Here is a 23,724-nt window from a genome sequence, read left to right on the forward strand (position 1 = left end):
CGGCTTTAGCTTGTGTCAAGTTAACACAAAACTAACCAGTCAGGGCTTAGAAATTAAAAAAAAAAATGTGTACAAAAAGCTGTCAACAGTTCACCTTGGTTAAGGCAAAAGAAAGAAAGAAAGAAAGAAAGGAAGGAAGGAAGGAAGGAAGGAAGGAAGGAAGGAAGGAAGGAAGGAAGGAAGGAAGGAAGGAAGGAAGGAAAGAAAGAAAGAAAGAAAGAAAGAAAGAAAGAAAGAAAGAAAGAAAGAAAGGTACATAGAGGAAGCTGTATAGTAAATGATCCCAACTAGACAAGCAGGTATACTGGGCCTAAATATAAAAACATGAATGCAAAACTAAGAAGTCTAGACTATATCTGGTAGTCTAAGGGTCTCAAAGCGATTGGAGCAACAGCATCAGCATTATCAGGGAACTTATTAGAACCTCAATTTATTGGATTTCATTCTGGATCTATTGAATAAGAAACTGAGTGTGGGCTGAGCCATCTGTGCTATAAATTGTGACACTCATCAAAGTTTGAGACCATTGGACTATGGAGATTTGACAGAAGTTCTTTTACATATATTTTTTTTTATTGATATTTATTGAGCTCTACATTTTCCTCTGCTCCCCTCCCTGCCTCTCCCCTCCTGGCTTCAATCCTCCCCCAAGGAGATCTTGTCTTTTTCTACTTTCTACTTCCCATGTAGATTAGATCTATGTAAGTCTCTCTTAGTGCCCTCATTGTTGTCTAAGTTCTCTGGGATTGTGGTTTGTAGGCTGGCTTTCTTTGCTTTATGTTTAAAAACCACCTATGAGTGAGTACATGTGATACTTTCTGTGTCTGGGTTACCTCACTCAAATAATGTTTTCTAGCTCCATCCACTTTCCTGCAAAATTCAAGCTGTCGTTATTTTGTTCTGCTGTGTAGTACTCCATTGTGTAAATGTACCACATTTTCCTTATCCATTCTTCGGTCGAGGGGCATTTAGGTTGTTTCCAGGTTCTGGCTATGATAAACAAAGCTGCTATGAACACAGTTGAGCACATGGCCTTGTGGCACGATTGAGCATCTTTCGGATATATACCCAAAAGTGGTATTACTGGTTCTTGAGGAAGGTTGTTTCCTAATTTTCTGAGAAATTGCCACACTGACATCCAAAGGGGTCTGATGGAAGTTTTTCAACAGGAGAGAAAAAAACAAAGTACAATGCTCTAAAATGTTTTTATCAAGCAGTCACAGGATGAATTTAAAAGGAAGACTAGCAATGGTAAGGGCACCTATAAATGAAATAATAATAAACTTGGTAGCTCAGATAATTTAGAAGGCAAAGATGAGACTACAACATGAGAGGAAACCTAAGTAAGCTGATAAAGCAGATGAGAAATGCCCATTTAAAAAAGAACAAGAAACGTTTTCTGTTTTTTGATTTTTCAAGACAGGGTTTCTCTGTGTAGCCCTAGCTGTCCTGGAAATCACTCTGTAGACCGGGCTGGCTGGAGAGATGGCTCAGCAGTTAAAGATTAGTCTCACAATCGAAACTATAAGAAATATTTTCTTTCAGCTATTAACTGAGTCAGCCTAAGACTTTTTAAAAGAGAAAATGACAGAAATCAATGTGCTTTGCTAGCATCTAAAACAAGAGCTGGAAATACTACAAAATCAAATGTGAGAAGACTATTCTACAGTAGTGGTTCTCAACCTATGGGTTATGACTACTTTGGGGGGGTCACGTGACCCTTTCACAGGAGTTGCATATCAGATATCTTGCATATTGGGATATTTACATTATGATTCATAACAGTTGAAAATAACTTTATGGCTGGGGATTGCCACAGCATGAGGAACTGTATTAAAGGGTCATAGCTTTAGAAAGGCTGAAAGTCATTTAATACAAATGAAGGAATAATAAAATCTATGAACCTGCATTAAACCTCTAAAACCTAATAACAAATATCCTACAGAATACGTGCACTGAAGGTGTAAAAAACTAGAGAAGCAGAAGGAAAACTGGAGAGGCAACATCCTGCACTCTGCAGTTCTGATCTCACAAACTAACACTCCTGCCAAACTATACCCTTTCCCTAGTAAAGCCTGGCACATCACTCTCCCTCTACCACTATATCCTGATTCCACATCACAAAATGTCCTATATCTCAGCCAAGTCTGTGAACACTACAACCATTAATTTCACAAGGTCCAACATAGGCTATACCAAGTTTTGTCTGACACTCCCTAAACAGATATTAACTCCCCTAAAACAGGCCATTTCCAAGGTTGATTCAAATCCCTAGTAGGTAATTTGCCAGAATGTACCTTTTATTATACAGTTACGACAGCATGTGATCAGCTAGAAGTTCACTGATTTATACCTATCTCCATATTTTTCTATACTTAGCACAGTACTACATTTAAATAGGAACATTAAAATATTATATGTATTATGTTTAACTGAATGATCAAGTATCAATCACATTTACTAAACTCTTCTGGGACCAGGGAAAGAAAAGTTAAAAAAAATAGCATAAAACAAAAATCAAACCATTAAAAAAAATCACTATACCTTTCTAAATAGTATTTTAATGAAATGTTAGGACATATTTACAAGGTGCATCAAATCATTCTGCATATTTGTGTGTGTATAAATATAAATATACCAAATTAGACCTCAATAAAGAGACAATTTTAGAAAGAAAAAAATTAATTTGGGGAATCTAAGAAAACACAAATTATAAAATCAACAAAAGAGTTAATGAGTAGTGTTTTACTCTAGAAAACATTATGCAGCTATATTACTTTTAAATATCTAAAATTAATAACTTTTAGAAGGGAAAAAGAATGTAAACTTCCTGAGGTATGAGAAGTACAAGTACCTGAGTTCAGTCTCCAGAACTCACATAACAAAAGCCACACACACATGGTAGCCTGCAACTGCAAAAGTCCTGATGCTGGGAAGGAGGAAATAAGCATCTCTCTGGTACTAGCTAGCCAGTCAGCCTAGCCTAATTGGTGAGCTCTAGGTCAATGAGACATATTGTTTCAAAACAAAAACAAAGTGGATGGCTCCTGAGAAATGATATCCAAGGTTATCCTCAGGCCTCTAAACATATAGTCGCACAGATGGATGTGCACCTGCACACATGCACAGATAAACCTCCACACACAATTAACTATCTATGCTGGTCTTTCATGTTACTAAAGAAAACTGAACCACATGAAAAGGGTCTGAGTAATCATATAAATTCAAATAGTAAAGAGCTTGACTTAATATTCAGACTAATTTATAATAACAAGAAGGGAACAAACACTGAAAAACTAAGTATAACAGAAAGCAGAATTACAATTAGCCGTATAGTGAATATAATAACATGGTCCTAGCCTGAGGAAGGCTCTATTTATACCTGCATTCTTGCTATAATTAATAGTATTATTTTTCACTCTGAATGAAAATCTATATGGCCACTATTAGTGATAATATTACACTAAGACATCATTGTATTTCATTCATTGAATATATTCTGTATACACTCAAATTCAGACATCTTCTAGAAAATGAAATAATATGTGAAAGTGTGCTAAACTCTCCAGAAATACGTTATGTAAATGCAGTGCCATGCTGTGGTCCTGAGCATCCTCAGAGGGGGAGCAGAGGAACAGGACCAGCAGTACAGACAGGCTGCAACTGTCATGGCCAGATGCACAGCCCTGATTCACTCCCACACCTCTACCCCTGCGAGTCTATAACATTATTGAGTGGGAAATTCTTGTTGAGGGAAATTTAAAATTAATAGAACAATAATGTTAAATTATTTTTAAATGAAAATGTATAATTAGCATGTAGTTTAAGTAAAATTGAAAGAACCTGAAAGGCAGCAAAACAATATTTCCTAGTTAGAGCAAGGTTGTGATCATGCCTAGAAATAGGCAAATGTACTGAGCTGAATGTTTTTCTGTTCTCTGATGCCATAACATGACTCTGCAAGTTCTTGATTCTCTGACAGATCTCAGATTTACTCTTTCTGAGTTTGAATATACCACTTTAAGCTTATTGTTCCACAAAAACTATACATACAATGGTGTTTATGTTCCTAGTTAACCAAAAGGGCCAACTTAGTCTACACGTAAGTGTTATTAACTATTAAACACTAAAGGGAATTCTTAAATGGCCTATAACAAATACAGTCTCAAGACAGAGCCTACTGTGATAAATCAGAATTGTATGAAAGAGGTGAAGACAGCATAAACAGAAACAAATGGTAGGGTTACAAAGAATCTTTTCACTCCTACAGTGACTGCTTTGAAGGACACATAGACATGCAGTAATAAATGCTTTGGGAAATCAGTTCTCTCTCTTTTTTTAATATGTAGTTTGAGAATGTCATTCATATATATAATATGCTTGATCTAATCCACCCCCAATTTCTTCCCCCTCCAATTCCATCCAAATACTTTTTCTACCACTTTTCTCTCCCAGCTTCATGTAATCTTTTTTAAAGCCACAGGATCCACCCATCTGCTACCAGCATATGTGTGGGCGAGGGCCATCCACTGAAGCATGGGCAGACTCTAAAAGCTACTTCCCTGAAGAAAACTGACAGAGCACCAGTTCTTTGTCATTTGCTGAAAAGTAGATGGTAAATGAGCTGGAATCCCAAAGATAAAGAAGAAAGTTCAGTAAATGAGTTCTACAGTTATCACAGTAACACATAAGAGGCTGGGTACTCAACTAAACGCTGGAACAGAGTAGGAATTTCACAGATTAAATTAAAATGTCTAGATATAACTATAAAACACCAGAACATTTTATTAAGACCTGAGTCATTACTTACACAATGATTCTTAATCATCTAGGTTATAACCATCTTTCTTCAAAAATAACAAAGGATTTTCTCTAGAAAATATAAACTTATCTCTTTTCTATATTAATTGTATGTCCATATTTTCTTATGGAAAATACAAAAAAAACTGAAGGTGGAATTTGACAAAAAACAAAATCACCAAGTATATATAAGGGGGACATGGGGCCTTCTGTCAGACCTTCACAGTAGTCAGATCTAAGCACTGCTTAAGACAGCAGAGCATGTTCCACAAATACAACGACGTTAACCACAAAGGCAGGAGACTGAGTCCTGAACTGTTTCTTCAGAGATTCAATATAGAAAAAGTAAGATATGTAAATATACTGTGTCAGCATCAAGTTAAGATAAAGTGTTTCTTTATCTTTTATTCATATCATAAAATGACCCTCAAACTTCATCATCATCAAAGGACTTGGTGCAAATCGTTTAGTTCCACTGCAGACTGCTGACTCAGCAGGGCCGGGCACTGCTCAAGAACTCTTGTTATCAAGGTAATGTTGGTTTTCTAGAGAGCAGTCCTTGTTCTGTTGTTTCTCCCCACTGTGCCAATTTCCTTTTCATCTTTTTTTTTTTTAGAAATTAATGATACACATCGTCAGAGAAAAACAACACAGACTATGAGCCAAAACCATGAGTTATGCATTCAGGTTGAATTTAAAAAAACCCGTTCTATGACTTATAAGCCAGTGACCATGCCAGATGGCCCAACCTCTCCAATATATCCGAGTCAGATAACAACAGCATATTTTTTGCTCTTAGTGTTCCTATAACACTTTAGTGCTAAGTGCTTATACTATAAAACAAATACTAAATGTTAAATGTTATTCCACATATAACTTCATAAATACGTCTAGTCCCACAGTTAAAAAAAATAAATGAACTCAGAATAACTATCAATAATTTTATTAGACAAGCAGCAAAATATCTTTTACTTACTTTCTTCACCTCGCTTTTGACCTGCCTTTCCTTTTGGAAGAATGCCAGAAGATCTCCAGTCAAACAAATTATACTAATACACTCGTAAATGTAATTTGGAGTCACCATTCATTACAAAACACTACTCGTAACTTTTAATCACACATCATGCCTTAAAAAGTTTGATTTCATGCCTTGAATGCACTTCCTTAAGAGTCTCAGAATTGTCTGTTCTTATAAAAGTGCAGAGCAGACCATGAAGCATATAGCATGAACTTGTTTTTACAATGTTAGTGCAAAGACCTCCAAGTTGAGCTGTTCAAATCGCACAGAGGGGTATGCAATCTAATGCAGTTGAAAAGAAAGAAGTTTAATTGTATCTCATCTTTAAGTTTCACATTTATATACACCTATTTAATATCTAATATATTATTTAAATACAGGTATTATTCACTGAAGTTTCTTACTTCAGATAGAGCAGCAGCAAGAAAACAGTATAGGTAGGCAGAACTACTGTCAACTTCCTCATAGTTCTTTACTTTCACTCCTATCGGATCACTGAGTGATTTACCAATATTTTTCTAAGTTCTCTTAATATTTATATTCAATAAGACATCTTTGTTTTAAGAACAAATGTGAACTAACATAATTTTACTACTTCAATGTTTTCTAATCCTGTGAAGAAACTTTCTACTGAACAATTCTAGTTAGCAAAAAACAGAACAAGTTGTGTTTAGCAGCATCCAAGGCGGCCCTGATAGTCCAGAAATCTTCGCATTCATTTTCCTCCTGACCACCACCCCAGAGTATCAGTTGGACAATATCTAAGTTCCAACAAACAGGTTAGAAGAAAGAAATGAACAATCACTTTAAATACTGAAACTGTGACCTTCAGGCTGAAGAGATGGTTCAGCAGTTCAGAGCACTTGCTTTTCTTGCAGAGGAACCTGAGTTCAATCCCCAGCTCCCACGTGGCAGCTTACAACTAACTTTGACTCTAATTTCAGGGTACCTAGTGCCTTCTTCCTGCCTCTATGGGCACCAGACACTTGAACACACAGCGCACATATGACATACAGGACACACACACACACTAAAAAATAAAAAGCCTGTGAGACTCTGTGTTACTGATCCTTCTCTTGGGGATCCCCTCTTCTGCTCAGAGCTCTCACTACACTTGCTTTGGGAAAAGCCAATGTTATTTTACAAGGTGCCCTATGAAAAGATCTAAATTGCTATCTCTGCCTAACACCAAGTAAGGATGTAAGAACACATCAGGATCTTAGTTGGCTCTTAGGTGGCTCTACCCCTCACACAGACTTACCACCCCAACACCTCTATCAGGCCTTCGTATTCTGTAACACTAGCAGATACATCACCAACAATGTTAAAGAAAACAAGAGCCAGAAGACACTGGTCGGGCTTGAAATCTGAAATGTCTTGCCCAGGTTCAAGCATTTGTTCATGGGCTAGTACTGCCTGGGAAGCTGTGTAACTTAGGAGGTAGGAGAGTTATCCTGCAGAAGTAAGTTACTAAGTGACCCGTTGAAGAAACTCTCTGCTTTGTGGTCCACCATGACATAAAGTACCTCCATCACACATTGCCACCACTACACACTTCCCCATCCCATCATGCCTTCCCTTCCCCAACAGGTTGAAACTTCTGAAATCATGAGCCAAGATAAACTTTGCTTCTCTTAACTGCAGTCTGTCAGGTGGTGGCAGCGATGTAAAATTAACTACAAACCCTCTTTGCCAGCACTACCGCTTCTGAGCTATAGAAACCAAAAGATAATGAATTACATTATTTTAAACACTGTGCTTTCATGTCACCTGCTAATATGATAATAAATATGTGTTAAAAATTTGACATAAAACTTTAGTATAAATCGTCTTAATATTTAATCCTCTGGGTAACTAAAAACAAAAAGATTCACTGACCTTTCTTGAAAATGCATCTTCTTTTTTCTAATCTTAATTTCTAATCTCATAAGTGACTCTCCCTTCTCAAATGACTCCCAAAAGATAAACAGCCTAGGCTACACAGGGAGGTCTGTTTCCACTAACCTTGGAATCACCTCTTTCACATAATGCATAATAGAATTAAAAAGAAGAATGAATGAATGAGAAGAAAAACTAGATAAAAAAAATTAAGATGTTTTAAAGCAAAAATAAAATGTTTAAAACCAGAGAAGAGTTTTTGTAACACTGAACTGTAATCATAACTTGAATTTTCAACGCCATCTAACTGCCTTGTTCAGGAAACAACCATTCACCTCTCTTTATTTAAATTATTTAAACAAATACCTACCAAAATATTATTAATATCGACAGAAAAGACCTACTTCCCCATCAGCAATTCAACCTAAACAGGTCAGAATCAAGACATACTGACATCTATCTTTTATTATCTTGGTCTGGAAAACAATGACTTTTATACAAAAGGCTTTATGCATTTTTCTAACTTGAAACATTCCAAATCTTCCAAACTCAGTTTTACCACAGCCTGAAAATATCAGATATATATTCTATTACTTACCTGCGTAATATATTCAATAGATACACTTAAGCTTCCACTTATACAAGACCATCCCACATCCTACATAAAGTCGCATGCAGCCTCCCCCACCATCTTCCTGTTCTGATCCCCATTCCCCACTTAAGCACTGAGTTTCTTAAATGTGCCTTCTCACAAGCCCTGCCAGAATGTAAGCTTGAAGACACAGATTTCATCTGTTTTGCTCCTGATCTACTATTCCAAGCATCTATTTGGAAATCTGGCATGCAGTAGGCCTTCAAATATTAGCTCAGAATTAAATGAAAGAATACAAACTGCGGTAATTTGAATAGGTACGTCCCCCACAGACTCATGTGTTTGAATGCTTGGTCTAGAGGAAATAGTGACACTATTAGGAAGTGTGGGCTTGTTGGAGGAAGTGTGTCACCGTGGGAGAGAGCTTTGAGGTCTCATAGCTCACACTACACCCAGTGTGGGACTCAGTTCACTTCCTGTTGCCTGCAGAACAAAATGTAGGACTCTCAGCTCTTTCTTCTGCACCACGTCTGCCTCCATGCTGCCATGTCACACCATGGTGATAGTGGACTGAACTTCTGAAACTATAAGCCACCTTATTAAATGTTTCCCTTTATAAGAGTTGCCGTGATCATGGTATCTCTTCACAGCAAGAGAAACCCTAACTAAGGCACACACTCCATAGATAAATACTTTCTCATATGATCAAAATATAAAACAAGAAAGCACTGAAGAGAAGAATAGTTTTCAGTCAGCATTTTAAAATGCTAAATACTCTGAATGTTTTTTAAAGTGCCATTACAACTCCCAAATTGCAAGAAATCCATATACTTTAATTTTGTTTTATTATGCTTTCTCATTAAACTCATGAAATCCCCTAACTATGGCTAATTGAGGCCCCATTACAGAATTATTTACATTTTAATGAGACACTTTAATTTTTAAAAACACAATAATAAAATTGAAGTCACCAAACTAGCACAAGAACTTCAGAATTAACAAGTTATTCTTTAAGGCCCTCTAAAACTAGTACAGTCAGAACAAAACGGATCTATACATTTATGTAGTGCAAATTCTAATTGGTCTTTTTAATAAAAACCTGGAGTCAGATACTAGGGAGTGAAAGCTGAAAGATCAGAGAAGCAGAGTAGCCAGTCACTAGTTCTTACTTCTACAAAATTCTCAGACCAAATGATGTAGCCTATCTCTCCAAGTCCTCAGACTGAATGCCTTGAGCTCCTTCCATCTTATAGTCTTCTCTCCAACCAGCCATATCGCTCCTGTCTCCTCCTCCCTAGTGCTGGGATTAAAGGTGTGTGATCCCAAGTGCTGGGACCACCTTTGTGTGAGCTCTGTTTCTAGACAGATTCGATCTTATGTACCCCAGGGCGGCCTTTGAATTTACAGAGATCCATTTGCCTCTGCCTCCCAAATACTGGGATTAAAGTTGTATGCCACCACTGCCCAGCCTCTATGGCTAACTAGTGGGTAGCTCTACCCTCCGATCCTCAGGCAAGCTTTATTTGTTATAGCACAAACAAAAAATAGCACCACACTGTAGTAAGCAGGCCACTTGTTCGTTTCCAGGTGCCCAGACTCCCGAAATAATCACACAAAAACTGTATTAATTCCAATCAGTGCTTGGGCAATTACTTAAGCATATTGCTAGCTAGCTCTTATATCTAGAATTAGCCCATCTCCATTATTTTATACTTTACCACAGGCTCATGGCTTACCAGCAAGGTTTCACCATGTTTATCTCTGGCTGCAGCTCCATGGTGTCTCCCCTGACTCCACCTTCCTTCCACCTTCCTTCTCCCAGAATTCAGTTTAGTGTCCCCCCTACCCCACCTAGCTCTGTTCTACCCTACCAGGCCAAGCCAGTTTCTTTATTAACCAATGGTATTCATAGCATACAGAGAGGAATCCCATATTACCACACATTTAATTTAAATTTTCTAAAAGTCACATTAAACAAAAATAAGTTAACTGTAATACTGTATTTAATGTCACTAGTATGTTCAAGACACTATCACCTTACACATGTCATTAATATTTTGTGTGTATATATACATATTTGTGTGCAATGTATGGATGAAGGCCAGAGGTCAGTAGTGTCAGGTACCTTGTTCAATCAGTCACCATCTTATTGTTTGAGACAGGCAATGTCACTGAATCTGGAATTCACCAATTCAGCTAGACAGGCTGGACAGCAAGCCCCCAAATCAAGTTGTCTCTACCCCCAGCACTGAGATTACAAGCATGCCCCACATGCTAACCTCTTTTATATTCTAGGAACTTGAACTTAGGGTCCTTCATGTTTGTACAACAAGCATTTTATGAACTAAGCATTCTCCCAAGCCTCCAATATTTTAAAAATTTATTCTTTATTTTCCTTAAATATTCATATTTTTACATGTATTTTACAGTGAATAGTGTACTTCAATCTCAAAATTCAAAAACTAAATGTGTCTAGTGGCTACCATATTGCACAGGGATCATCTAAATTTCTTTAAGTGTAGAAAGGCATACTGCATTCGTAATTAAACATCAGTATTAGAAACAAAAAAAGAAGATATTACTTTCTATAAACTTCATACTGACAAAATCCTAAGCTCTATTTTTTAAACATAGGCTTTTACGAACTGGGGTACCCTAAAGAGTTGACAATGATACTCCCAGAAGGCATCATTAATTATCAAAACTCTCGAAGCTGGGTATGAGATAACTTCCTTACAAGTAGTTTGTCAGGGAGGTCACACAGGCCCCCAAAACAACATAGGATGCTGGCTTTACTCTTGGTTGCCCACCATAAATAGGCCCTACTACTTAAGGATTTGCAAGAGAGGACCCTGGAACTAACTAGAAACTCCCTCTCCACTAGCTAGTTTTCATGGTCTAAGTGCTGTGCAAGCCTCTGGGAGAGGAAAGTCTTACCTGTGGTAGTTTACCCAGCTGTGCTATAAATCTGCTCTTCCAGGCAAGATGAGTCCACTGGTACATAATAGCATCACACTATGGATGCAATCAACTGTTTTCTAATTGGATTTGAGGTCTGCACAACAAGAGGGAATTCTTGCCTGGTGCTGTAAACCTAGTCAAATGAACAAATCTGGAAACATCATAGATCCTAATGACCTACTCCTGTTTTGCTAAATGCAAATGTTGTCAAACTGTCTTCTAAATACTTATGTCTTTAAACACAGATTAGCACTAATTCCAACCTTGGAAAGAGAAGTTTCTCTTTTCAGTGGGTATCAATTAATGCAGACTCTCCTAAATGGTACATTTTTATCAACCCTAAGCCTGAAGTTCAAGGAACACTAAAGAAGAAAGAGTAGAAAGAATGTAAGAGCCAAAACATAGGGAGGAGTGATATAGAAGCTATACAAGACCCACATAAGATCAAGCAGGTCAACATTAACATGGATGGGGTGGGAGTCATAACAGCACAAATCTGTTTCATGAGCTGTTGGTGGTTGATGGCTGCTAGGGAAAAGTGGATCTTTTTTTTTTTTAAATTTTAAGAACACATCTTGTAAGTATACCAATTAGGATGAGGCTCTACAACTCTGCATTCTGATCCACTGTGGTTTTCTGTAATGGTTTCTGTCGTTAAAAATAGAAATTTCCTTGATGAGGGGTAAGGACGATACTTATCTGTGATTAACAACACAATTCCTGCACATAAGACTCAGGAAAGAGGGAGCTGAGGCATAGGTAAGAGCCATAGGAATGGTGAGTTTGCTGTGAAATTATGTCTCCTAGAAAAGTCACAATCTATACCCATGAAGTCTCACCAACACAACTGCCTAAACATGAGATGAACAATGATACCAACAGACACACTAACAAGCTCATGAAGACTCAATCCTAGACAGAGAATTACAGGATGGCTGAGAACAAGAGAAATAGTTTACCCAATGGAAGAGCACACCAACTGATCCAATATCAAATGGACATCCCTGAAAACATACATGCAAGTAATATTATAGAGAATGCAAATTGCATTATGCATTTAGAAATACATAAGCATACATACAACAACAATGATGATTAAAGAAAAAAGGGGAAGAATTTGAAAAAGAAGGTACACAGAAAGATTTACAGAGAAGAAAAAGAAGGGGAAACTATGTAATTAGTTATAATCTCAAAAAAATAAATAAAAATAAAAGCATCTTTAAAGAATTGTCACTGTGAGGCAGCAATAACCCTTTCCTGCTTAGACTGTGCTAAGTGACATGACTTGCCTCTACCAGCAAATTCTGGCAACTAGCGTCATGATAAGCATTCAGACACAGGAATTTCCTGGAATTCTACCACTCAGAAGTCAGCTGCCAGGCAGTAATAAACCCTCCTGGATGATAGACATACAGAAAGAGAAAACAAGACAGGTTAGACACCATCACAGCAGCTCACAAATATATGCCAACTGCCACAGTGACCACCCATACCAACAGGAGAAAAACACTGCCCAGTTAACCCACAGAATGTGCAACAGTCATTAACACATTTCAGAGCGGTCTTCATAGCAGTATTGGGTAGTGACACAGTCAGAAAAGGATATGTGTGGCTATGAGATTTTTATGTAACTAGGAAACAGAGGGAGGGGCAATGTGAGTGTCTAAAAACATTGCTAAGGCTAAGAATTTTGAACCTAGGATTTGAGACTAGCCTGAGTAATATTTCACACTGACATCTCAAAGTCAAAAATATCCACAACTACCAATCTGTGAAGTCACAATTACACTGGAAAGGAAAGGGAAAGGAGGAAGGGGGTTGGTGAGAAACACAAGCAGCAAAGAAACTCAGAAAGGTCATGTAAATACAACAAGCAAAATTATAGCCTAAAAAAGAGAAAAGCCAAAGGCATTGAAAACTAGTGAAAAATGGGCTAAGTTCTGAAGGAATCAAGGGAAAGCTGCAGATTGAAAGAGAAGCCAGGAAGAGGAGCTCCACCTACTTCATCACTCTCGTCCACTTCTATGCCACCGTCTTTGTCATCATCCATTTGTTTATGGATTGTCTGAAGTGCTTCCAGACTAAATCTGTCTTCTTCAGTGAAGCATGGTGGACTCAGTGACATACAGGGATCTAAAACAGAGCAGAAGACAATCACTAACTTGCCATACTAGAATGCAGGCTACAGATAGATAAAATCAAGAAGGAAAACAAACAAACAAACAAACAAAAAAAATCAGACTTCAGACTAAGGCCAGGATCTTGTCTTACCAAAATAAATTTTAATATAAAAAATAAAATCAACAAAATTGAGTAAAAAAAAATACAACTAACAATAGGCAACAACATCTCAATTTATCTAACACTTATCTTTCAAGATTTCAATTTCTCCAATATTTCTAAAGAAAAAGAGATTTCCTCGTATTAAGAAAAAATTATCAGGGAATAGATGGTGTTACTTTTGTACAACCCGGCTGAATTAAAGTGAAAGGTTAGGGAAGCACTCAAAACAAGTAAGGAAGGGAACTGTAGAACAGCTTTCAATTCATGATAATCCAAGAGTCTATCTAGCTTTTCAAATGTGCACATTTTAAGGTCAACAAGATTTTTAAAGGAAATTTTCTTCAAATCTTATTTCTCATGTTTTCCTCAATATCCTTTTGATGGATACACACCTCCCAATGAACATCATATTAAAGTTGTTCAAAAATTAAACTGCTGTGAACTGTCAACTGTGAACAAACCACACCAATGGTCTCAGCTATCTCACTAATCTCTAAAATAAGCAAAGAGGACAGATGCTTTCTAAAGTCTACTGTAGTAATAAAAGAACATCTAATTTGGTATTTATAAAAAATAATTACAGCAAAGTACCTGAGAATCACAAGTTATTTTATTTTCTAAAAGATAATTCACATCGAAACATCTACATGTTCTAGTTTACAATATGAAAAATACCCAGAAAATTTAACATTTTAATATTTTTATTTAAAACTAATTTTAATTTCTTTAGTGCTGAAAGAAAATAGAAGAGAAAAGGAAACTATAAAAGGTGGGAAATGCAATTTCACGTCACATATATCTCAGTGGTTAAGACCACTTGTTGTTCTTCCAGAGAACCTGGGTTCAAGTCCCACCACCCTCATAGCAGTTCACAAGCATCTGTAACACCAGTTCCAGAGCATCTGATGCCTTCATCTAGCCTATGCAGGAAACAAACACACAAGTAATGGACAGAGAAACATGCAGGCAAAACACCTATACATATTTTTAAAAACAAAACAAAAAGAGATTAGAAAAAAAACAGTACATGCTTAAACCAGCTGTAGTGGCACATATCTTTAATTCCAGCACTCGGGAGGCAGAGGCAGGTGGATCTCTGTGACTTGGAGGCCAGCCTGGTCTATATAATGAACTCCAGCAAGACAGAACTACACAGTGAGACTCCTGTCAAAAAACACTCAGGGGTGAAGAGACAATTCAGTCATTAAAGAAAGGACTCACAACCAAAATGTCAAATATTCAAAATACTAAGATTTGCTAAAAACCTAAGAATTTGGGGGGGAGGGTAATAATGTTCAATTATGACTTCAATTCACAAGGCAACCAGAACATTCATATGTCTTTGAGTTCAAATTCATATGTAGTTTACGGACAAAGTCAAAGTAAAAGGTAAGCTTTCACACTCCCAACAACAATTAGAATCAAGATCTACATGATGTGTAATCAGCTCCAACAGACTGACTTTATATGCATATAGTCTGCTCATATAGGGTGACAGAATTTGTTACAAGTGATAGAGAACAGATATATACAGACCAATACTGCTCACTCTGATTACATGGGTTTTATACTTAAATTGCCTAAGAGACATTAACGGTAAGAACTGTCCAGGCTTTAGAAAATCGCAGGATAATAAAATTAAGAGTAATATATAACATGGAATATGCATAAACTGATAAAATTGGACCAGGCATGGCCATACATGCCTATAATCCCAATACTCTAGAGGCATAGACAGGAGGAGTGCCACATGTCTGGGTTACACAGCTAATGCCAGGACAACCAGTGCTACAGAGCAAGATTCTGTCTCAAAATCAATTCATTAATCAAAATAAAAATAGGCAATTATTTACTTTAATGTACTTCATAAAAAATTAACTCATTTAATAAAATACTGTCAAGGTCTATTTCAGAGTCTATCTTTTCCACAAAAATCTTTCACAAGCACTTTGTAATATATACTTCCTTCTCCAAACTCCAGTCCATCTATTAAACAAGCATAATCTATTCTGTACCTATGGTGGTAGGCACTGGAAATGCCACAGTGAGCAAGAGACAAACATTCTAGTATATTCTTCAAGGAATGAGAGATAGGAGTACGTGAGGGCTATAAACATTCTAACAATAATAAGTGTTGAGGAAAAAGAGCAGGTACAAAATGTTAAAGAATATTAATTAACATAATAACTATATAATTTTATATTTAAATTATAATTATTAATTATATAATTAATATAAGTATAACTAAAATAATGATGTTTATGATTAGTAAAATAATAAAATACACTTCATTTATATTTTCAGAGCAGTCTATCTAAAGAACTTCACGTTATGCTGCCCTCTGCTAATCTGTGGAAGCTTTATAAATCATCTGCCCTCACAGCTAAGCATACAAACAAGGCAGAGATATGTTCTTCCATTTGTTACAAGTTCACAATAACTAGGATTTTGCTGGGTGTATTTTAGATTTGATTAATTCTGACATTGCATACTTTAAACCACAAACTTATGTGCCATAAGTTAAACACCGTCTGGTACAATGTATCCTTTTGGCTTCATACACTCAACATTCTTTTCTTTCTCTGTACTGATAGCACTTGTCACTGAGGAAAGTGGAATGAGCTTCAACATATTGTATTCAATGCCAAATGCTCCACCTGAAGCACTAAATCATTTTAAATTAAAAAAGTTAATTTTTATCTGAAGTGAATTAAAATTATTTCCTCTAGTAAGAATTACCTACTACTAGAAACCAATGGCATTTCATAAATATAATCTACTATCTCTAACCATTCCTACCTTTCAGAGGAAATGACTCATCAGTAACTTGCTTAATAAGATTACATCTACCTAGACATAACATTTGGGATCCTACCCAGATCTTTCAGATTCCAAGTCCAAGTATCAGTGGAAAGTATCTAAAGAAATATGTCAGTATTCCTAGTGTTAGAAAAGGAGTATTGCTATCAACTATACTGGCCTACCTGAGAAAGCATTCAAAAAACATGCATATGTCTCATGGGAAAAGATACTTCCAAAGTGACGTTTCCAATCTCCAATATACACCTACATTTTCTACCTTATTTTTTGGAGGCGGGGAGGGACAGCATAGCTCACTTCAATTCACACTTCGCTTGAGAAAACCACTTGGTATGGTTTAAGTGTGAACTTTCTCCAGCAAGCTTAAGTTTTGAGCTTATTCCCACCCAGGTGACAAACTCTGGAGAGGCAACAGAGCGGCCACAAGGTGGGGCCTGGCTGGTGGAAATGTATTACTAGGAAGGGCCACCAAGAGTTATCCATACTCCGTCTTTACTCCTGTTATGTTTCCTGACTAAAAAATAGGCACTGGTAGCTGGACTGGGACTGAACAAGCATGTGATCAAACCGGATTCTCTGAATGTGGCTGACATGGGGGCTGTCTGAGAAGCCATTGATAATGGCACTGGGACTGCTTTCGTCTGCACGTACTGACTTTTTGGGATCCTAGTCTGATTGGATGCTCACCTTCCTAGACCTGGAGGGAAGGGGGAGGACCTTGAACTTCCCACAGGGCAGGAAACCCTGACTGCTCTTAGGACTGGAGAGGGAGTGGGGGGAGTGGGAGGGTATTGGGAGGAGGGGAGGAAGTGGAAATTTTTATAAATTATTAAAAAATAAAATAAAATCTCTCTGTGGAAAAAAAATAGGCATTGGTAGTGTTCAGAGAAAAAAAGGGAAGTCTAGCTTATAGAATGGTCTACAGACTATTCTGAAAAAGAAAAAACAAATAATTTCTCATTGGTAAGGAAGCCCATGTTTGCAGTTCCCTCTGTTGGCAACATGATTTCTCCCTGATATAACCACAGGTCCCTCCCCAGTCCCTATCTCAAACAGCCTCCCCTGTATTCTCTTCTCCACAGCCTTTTATCACAGTGGACGCAATGTACGTCTTTATTTCCTTACTACTCCCACACTGAGAAGACACCACAAAATCACAGACTTTGTTTTGATCATTCCTCTCCACACTGCCTAGAACAGTCAGAAACATTCAAAAATAATTGTTTGCTGAATTACTTATTAATTAGCTTCTTTTAGTGTTTTTTTTTTTCTGTTTTTCGAGACAGTGTTTCTCTGTGTAGTCCTAGTTGTCCTGGAACTTAGTCTGTGGACCAGGCTGGCCTCAAACTCAGAGGTCCACCTGCCTCTGATTCCTAAGTACTGGGATTAAAGGTGTGCACCACCAATGCTTGGTTTATTAAACGGCTCTTAAAAATAAATGTTTGGAGAAGCTTCTTAAGAAATTATTCATGGCATTAGAAATCCAAGATGGATAAATTGATAAATTCCTCATTCCTTTATGGTTAAGGTTAAATCTAAGTAGGCGGTACAAATTTAGTAATACTGTACTTCTACTCAACTATTTCACGTTCATCTAAGGGTTAATATGATGTCCACTCACTGTCAGATATTACTTACTTATTAAACAAAATAAACAGCAAACTAAGCAAAAGTAACCAAGCAAAACTTTCAAATGTTTAACATAGCCTTCACAAGATCCCTGCAGTAGAGAAAGGAACTGTGATGAAATTACACAAGGTCAAGAACTAAGGCTGCTATGACTCTACCAATACTATCCATGCCCTACCTACAGTATTAATCTAGTATGTCTAATAAACAATGTGCCATCTTAATCTCAGCACTTGAGAGGCAGAGGCAGGCAGATCTCTGTGAGTTCAAGGCCAGTCTATTCTACAAGAGCTAGTTCCAGGAGAGGCTCTAAAACTACAGGGAAACCATGTCTCCAAAAATAAAAAATAAAAAAATAAAAAATGTGCCTGATTTTTACATGTATTCAACTGTTTCTCCTGCATCTTGATGAAAGAGATACTACTAAGTAAAAGGGCAACAAAACAAACACCAGTAGGAAATATGTAATCTGGAATCTGCAAATAATACAACCTGCCAGCAGGCTCTCAACTAGGAGTGTTCTGGTCTCTTTTCCTCCCTCTTCTTAAACCCTCCCCAGCGCTCCGGGCACACTGCACAGTTCAATCTCACACAACAAAGCATGGTCCTCCACTAGACTGGTATACACACTAACAAGTGTGGGTGGAGCTGCGATAGGAAGTGACTCTGTGGAGACAGCCTGGGGCTATCAGTTAGTGAAGTGCTGAAGGGACAGCTCAGGGGTAAAACACCTGCCCACCCAGAGTTCATCCTCCCCAAAAGGGTAACTTAAGGCTGGGCATAAGAACAATGCAGAAAAATGTCAAAAAAGAAACTTTTTGAGAATTCAGCTTATCTGGTATAATACAAATCCTCACTCTTGTTAACTTTATTTCCTAATAGTCCACATGTAACTGATGAATGTGCACATTGTGACACCATGTTATCACCAAAGACCATTCTTTATAAAGCTCATTCTTACTGTTGCACACTTTATGGGTTTGGGCAAATTCACTTAAACAAGCAATCACACTCAAAATATCATACAGGGCAGTAGGACTGCCTCCCAAAATCCTGTGACCTACCTGTTCATCACTCATTCCCAACCCCTGACACATGCTGATGTTTTTAGTTTTGTCTTTTCTCATAGTTTAGATCCTTATGATACAGCCTTCACGGTATGACTTCTTTTGACTAGCAAAATGCACTGAAGATTCTACTCTGAGGACTCAGAGATGCCTCAGTCAATATTGTATGTGCTGCATAAACATGGAGTAAGCACCCATGCTTTAAAAAAGGAAGAAGGAGGGGGAGGAGGAGGAAAAAGAAGAAAAAGGAAGAAGGAGGAGGGGGAGAAGAGGAAGAGGAGAGGAGAGGAAGAGAAGGAGAAGGGGGAAGAGAAGGAGGGGAGAGAGGAGGAGGAGGAAGAGGAAGAGAGGGGTGAAGGGAAAGAAGGGGATGAGGGGGACGAAGAGGAAGAAGAAGTAGTCGCTGGGTGCACCTATGATCCCAACTAGTGAGACAGATTCAGGAAGACCCTGGAGCTTGTTGCCCAGCAAGTAGAGTGGCACCTGTAAGCTCCAGGTTCATGAGAGACCTAGTCTCAAAATGTAAGAATGACTGAGAAAGATACTGACATCCACCTCAGGCCCCTGTACACATCCACATTAAATCATGTACGTAATGTACACATACACACAGAGAGAGAGAGACACACACGCACGCATGCACACAAGCACAGATTTATGTTTTTTGCACTGGCTCATTTCCTTTTAGGCTAAATATTTCACTGTCTGGATGAACCACAGTTTATCTATCCATTCCCTACGGGAACACATCTTGGCTGCTAAGCTTTGCCATCACGAACGAAGTTGCTACAAACAATTCTGTGTAGGTTTTTGTATAAATGATTTTCCAACTCTTCTGGATAAATACCAACAGATGTAATCACCGGACTTCATAGAAGACTGATAAGCTTTCTAAGAAACTGCCAAACCACTTTCTAATACTATTTACACTACTGTCCACTCTACTAGCACTGTATGAGTTCCTGGTGCTCCACACTTCATCAAGAGTTGGTACTGTCAATGCTCAGGGTCTGCCAAACTTTAAGGGGTATGACATACCTCATTGTTCTAATTGGCATTTCCAATTAGCATAATGTGGACGAATTTTTCATATGCTTATCTGAATCTCCCTGATAAGATATGTTGGCTTTAATCTAGAGATACATACATATTTGCCACCCAAGAATAACTATCATAACACTCTAGACAGTAAATCACCGAAAATAAACTACAGGGTTAGGGGTGTGACTCACTAGTGCAGCTCTTCCTAGCAGCACAAAGCCCTTGGTTCTGTTCTCAGCACAAGAAAACAAAAAAACAAAGAATATAAACTACAGGCATGGTAATAAAAAGTTAAAGAAAAGGTCACATACTGAAATAACAAGGGATTCTTATGAGGGAAAAGAAACAGGCAGGGCTGACATTTCAGGATTAAGAGTCATCTAGACAAGATACATTTCTCCTCTGTTTGGCTAAGCCAGACCATACAAAGCTTCTGAAATGCACCAATGAGCAATCCACTGTAAACACATATATACCTTACTATCTACTTTGTCATCACAGTTTATTGATATACATAGAGAATAGTTTAGAAACCTACTAAGAGATGGGTAGAGCATTAAAACAGTAAATGCAGTCTATATAAGTCTTGCAAGATGAGTTAGTAAACTTCAAGCAGAAATGAATAAGAAGTAGAGCCAGCTGACTCTTAACCATAAGTCAATGGCTGTGGACCACTAACCATGTGTAGTATTACACCCTGCCAAGAGCTCAGCTTATCGTCTTGGTGACTACTTAAGAGTCGCATGATTAGAATTTGCTTAATTACTACCACTGAAAGAAAAATAAAACAGCTTGTATTTATTTCATCCATGAACAGTCCAAACATTTATCAAATCAAATATTTCAACCTGAATACTTTCAGAACAAATTTTACTATCATCAGGGACAATTCTCTAGCATCACTTTCTAATATATCAAATACAGGATTCAAACTCACAAAGAATGAATGATGTAATACCCTCTCTAGGTCAGCAGTACTCTTGCATTCCAGTATTCTCTTACTCTCCCTACATCTAGCATGAGATACCCAGCATGTAGTAGAATAGGCAGTTCTCAAAGATTTTTTAAAAAAAGTGCTAAGTATTCAATTATAAAACATACTATATTATCTGGTGACCAACACGCCTCTAAAAGATCCTATCATTTACTAAGGTACATTACACAGCAGAAGACAAAGGAGAACAAGAGCCTATTACATCAGACGTGTGCTATACTACAGAGCTATCAAGACACAATGAAGGACTCCAGATTCCCTAACACCTAAGACTTTCTGCTGATCAAGAAGACAGATCTTGCAAATAAAAGGCCTAGAAGCCATATGCAACTACATCTAATCACAATGATGTGTTATCCTAAAGAAAAATAAGAGCCTTTTGTTAACAGCCCCTTCTAACTGACTGCCTCTTGGAGCTCTGAATCCTATGTGGTATAATAGGTGCCGATTAATTTACCCTGACCCTAGCAATAACAAAGTGGTTTCTCTTCACTTTAAGTTTAAAGATCTCCTACCAATATGATATTTTTGAACATTTTGTGAATTTAATTGAATTATGAGATATAAACTCAGTGCTTCCCACTTTCATGGTACTTTTTAAATTAGAATTTATCTGATTACTTCACTCTCATTTATTCCCATCTACCCAAAGCTACTTCTTAGATCTCTGAAACTCTTTTCCGTAGGTGCTAGAATTCTGCTTTTACCTCAAAAGTCTTAATATGAATATGATTCATTTCCTAACACAGTCCTCTATAATTCCTGGTTAATGCACTCCTTCAACGTATGTTAATTATGGAGTTCTTTATATAGTCATATTTAGTTGTCCATACACAGCTACCCATCTTTTCACATTTTCTCTTAAGCTGTAAGTCCTCCCAGAATGTAATAATGTATTTGTCTGCAGCACTGTAGTATCTGTTAAATGGGAAAATATTGCTGACTAGGTGTAAAAGAAAAAAGAACGCAAACAGGTGCGTGTACATACTTATTGACTTATGTTTTCCCAGGATGTCATAAAATTTTAACAAAAAAATATTTTGAGCACAGAGAAGCAATTTCTAACTTCTCTCCAAATTCAGAAAATTTCATTGGCTGAATGCAACATGATAAAGATAACTGAGAAGTAGGACCCCAAGCAGCACTTGCTCTTCTTAGACTGTATCTAGGATGAGAGCTATTTGAGATTCTACTGCACAAAAGCATGTACACACACACACACACACACACACACACACACACACACACACTAATAATAGTAACTGAAAGAGGTACTATGAAAACAAGCTACAATGAACAATAGTCACTAATACTAGCCTACCTAAGTCCACACTAGGGAAATAAAGAGAACCTTGTTCTTACTGTCAAGTTATAATCCAAGAAGTATTCATTGTTTTATTTCTCTATCAATGTAAAGACTTAAAATCATATAAAACTGAATTAGTGTCAATATTACAGATGAAAGTTGAATGCTCTAAGAGGAAAAAATATTCAATTTGTTTTCATACTGTCACTTAACTAAATAAGAAAAATTGTTTAGCCTCTATTCCTTAATTTCTTCAACCATAAAATGGAAATAATACCAAATTTTACAAAGTTCGTCAGAACTAAATTATACATATATATTATGTATAGTAAAATGCATTCATTTGATACTCTGTAGATACTTATTACTACCAAGAATGGTAAGGTGCCCACCATGATTAGCTAGCTACTCAATGCCATAGTAGAAATCTACTAACTCTCCAGCAATCTGATTCTTCTGTTATACTACTGTCAAGGAAAACCATCAGAACAAAATTTTAAGTAGATTTAACTCAAATAACTTTTGATCTTCCCCAACCCAAACGGACTCGGAACTACAAAGAGACATGACATAAACAAAGTGAATGCAACACTTACTGCGTGGCTGTCACATAAATGGTGTTCTACTTGACTAATTCAGATGTTCTCCCATGATGAATAAACCAAGGTTTCCACAGCATTCTCCAAAGGCAAAAGGCTAGGTAGCTGCAGAGCTGTATGTAGTTTAGTCCAAGTCTGATCTAACCTAGAGCACTTCTTTCCCTCCTTCTCCTAAGATGTTTAAAGAGTCAGGTTTCCTAATCTTAACACTACCAACAAAGAATAATCTGCAGAAAAAGATTCATTCATTTGAATTCATTTATCTATTTGCTTTGTGTGATACTGGCACTCAAATTCAGGGCCTTTATTTTCTAGGCAAGTGCCCTCCCTCTAAACTATATTTCCATTCCCCAAAGGACTGTTCTGAAAGCAAGTTTAAAATCAGGAATCCTAATTTTTTTTTAATTTTTGAATTTAGTTTCATTCAAAACACCAGTGAGAGGAAGTACAAAACTTCAAAAGTCACTGCTTTGGAAAGGAAGATGCTCATTTTGATAGATAGCTACTTGACTTCAGGGGAACACTTTGCTATGACAACATAGTTTTGCTTGTTTTTTTCTTCAATCAATTGTTTTAGGAAATTATTGGTGTTTTGTAATAAAAACGAACACACTTTTCCAATTGGAAAAGAGTCAATTACCACAGCAATAAGGTCTCAACAATTGAAACAGGAATTTCCTTTCCTACTCTTCTGTAACAAAGCTATCCTTCTGTCATAAGCAAAGAGGGAGGAACA

At 37.2% G+C, this 23,724-nt stretch overlaps 1 protein-coding gene across 1 annotated transcript in view; it reads right to left on the bottom strand.

Moving 5' to 3' along the window:
- The window catches only part of Stim2 (stromal interaction molecule 2), a 145,591-nt gene that overhangs the window by 71,715 nt on the left and 50,152 nt on the right, over positions 1–23,724 (bottom strand). Inside the window, exon 2 of the mRNA XM_085691892.2 lies at positions 13,252–13,382. Within this exon, the coding sequence (XP_085548018.1) occupies positions 13,252–13,382 (131 nt within the window). The remainder of the gene's footprint in view (positions 1–13,251; positions 13,383–23,724) is intronic.

Source organism: Myodes glareolus, chromosome 8, assembly GCF_982192425.1.
Source record: "Myodes glareolus chromosome 8, mMyoGla1.1, whole genome shotgun sequence".
Classification (NCBI taxonomy): domain Eukaryota; kingdom Metazoa; phylum Chordata; class Mammalia; order Rodentia; family Cricetidae; genus Myodes; species Myodes glareolus.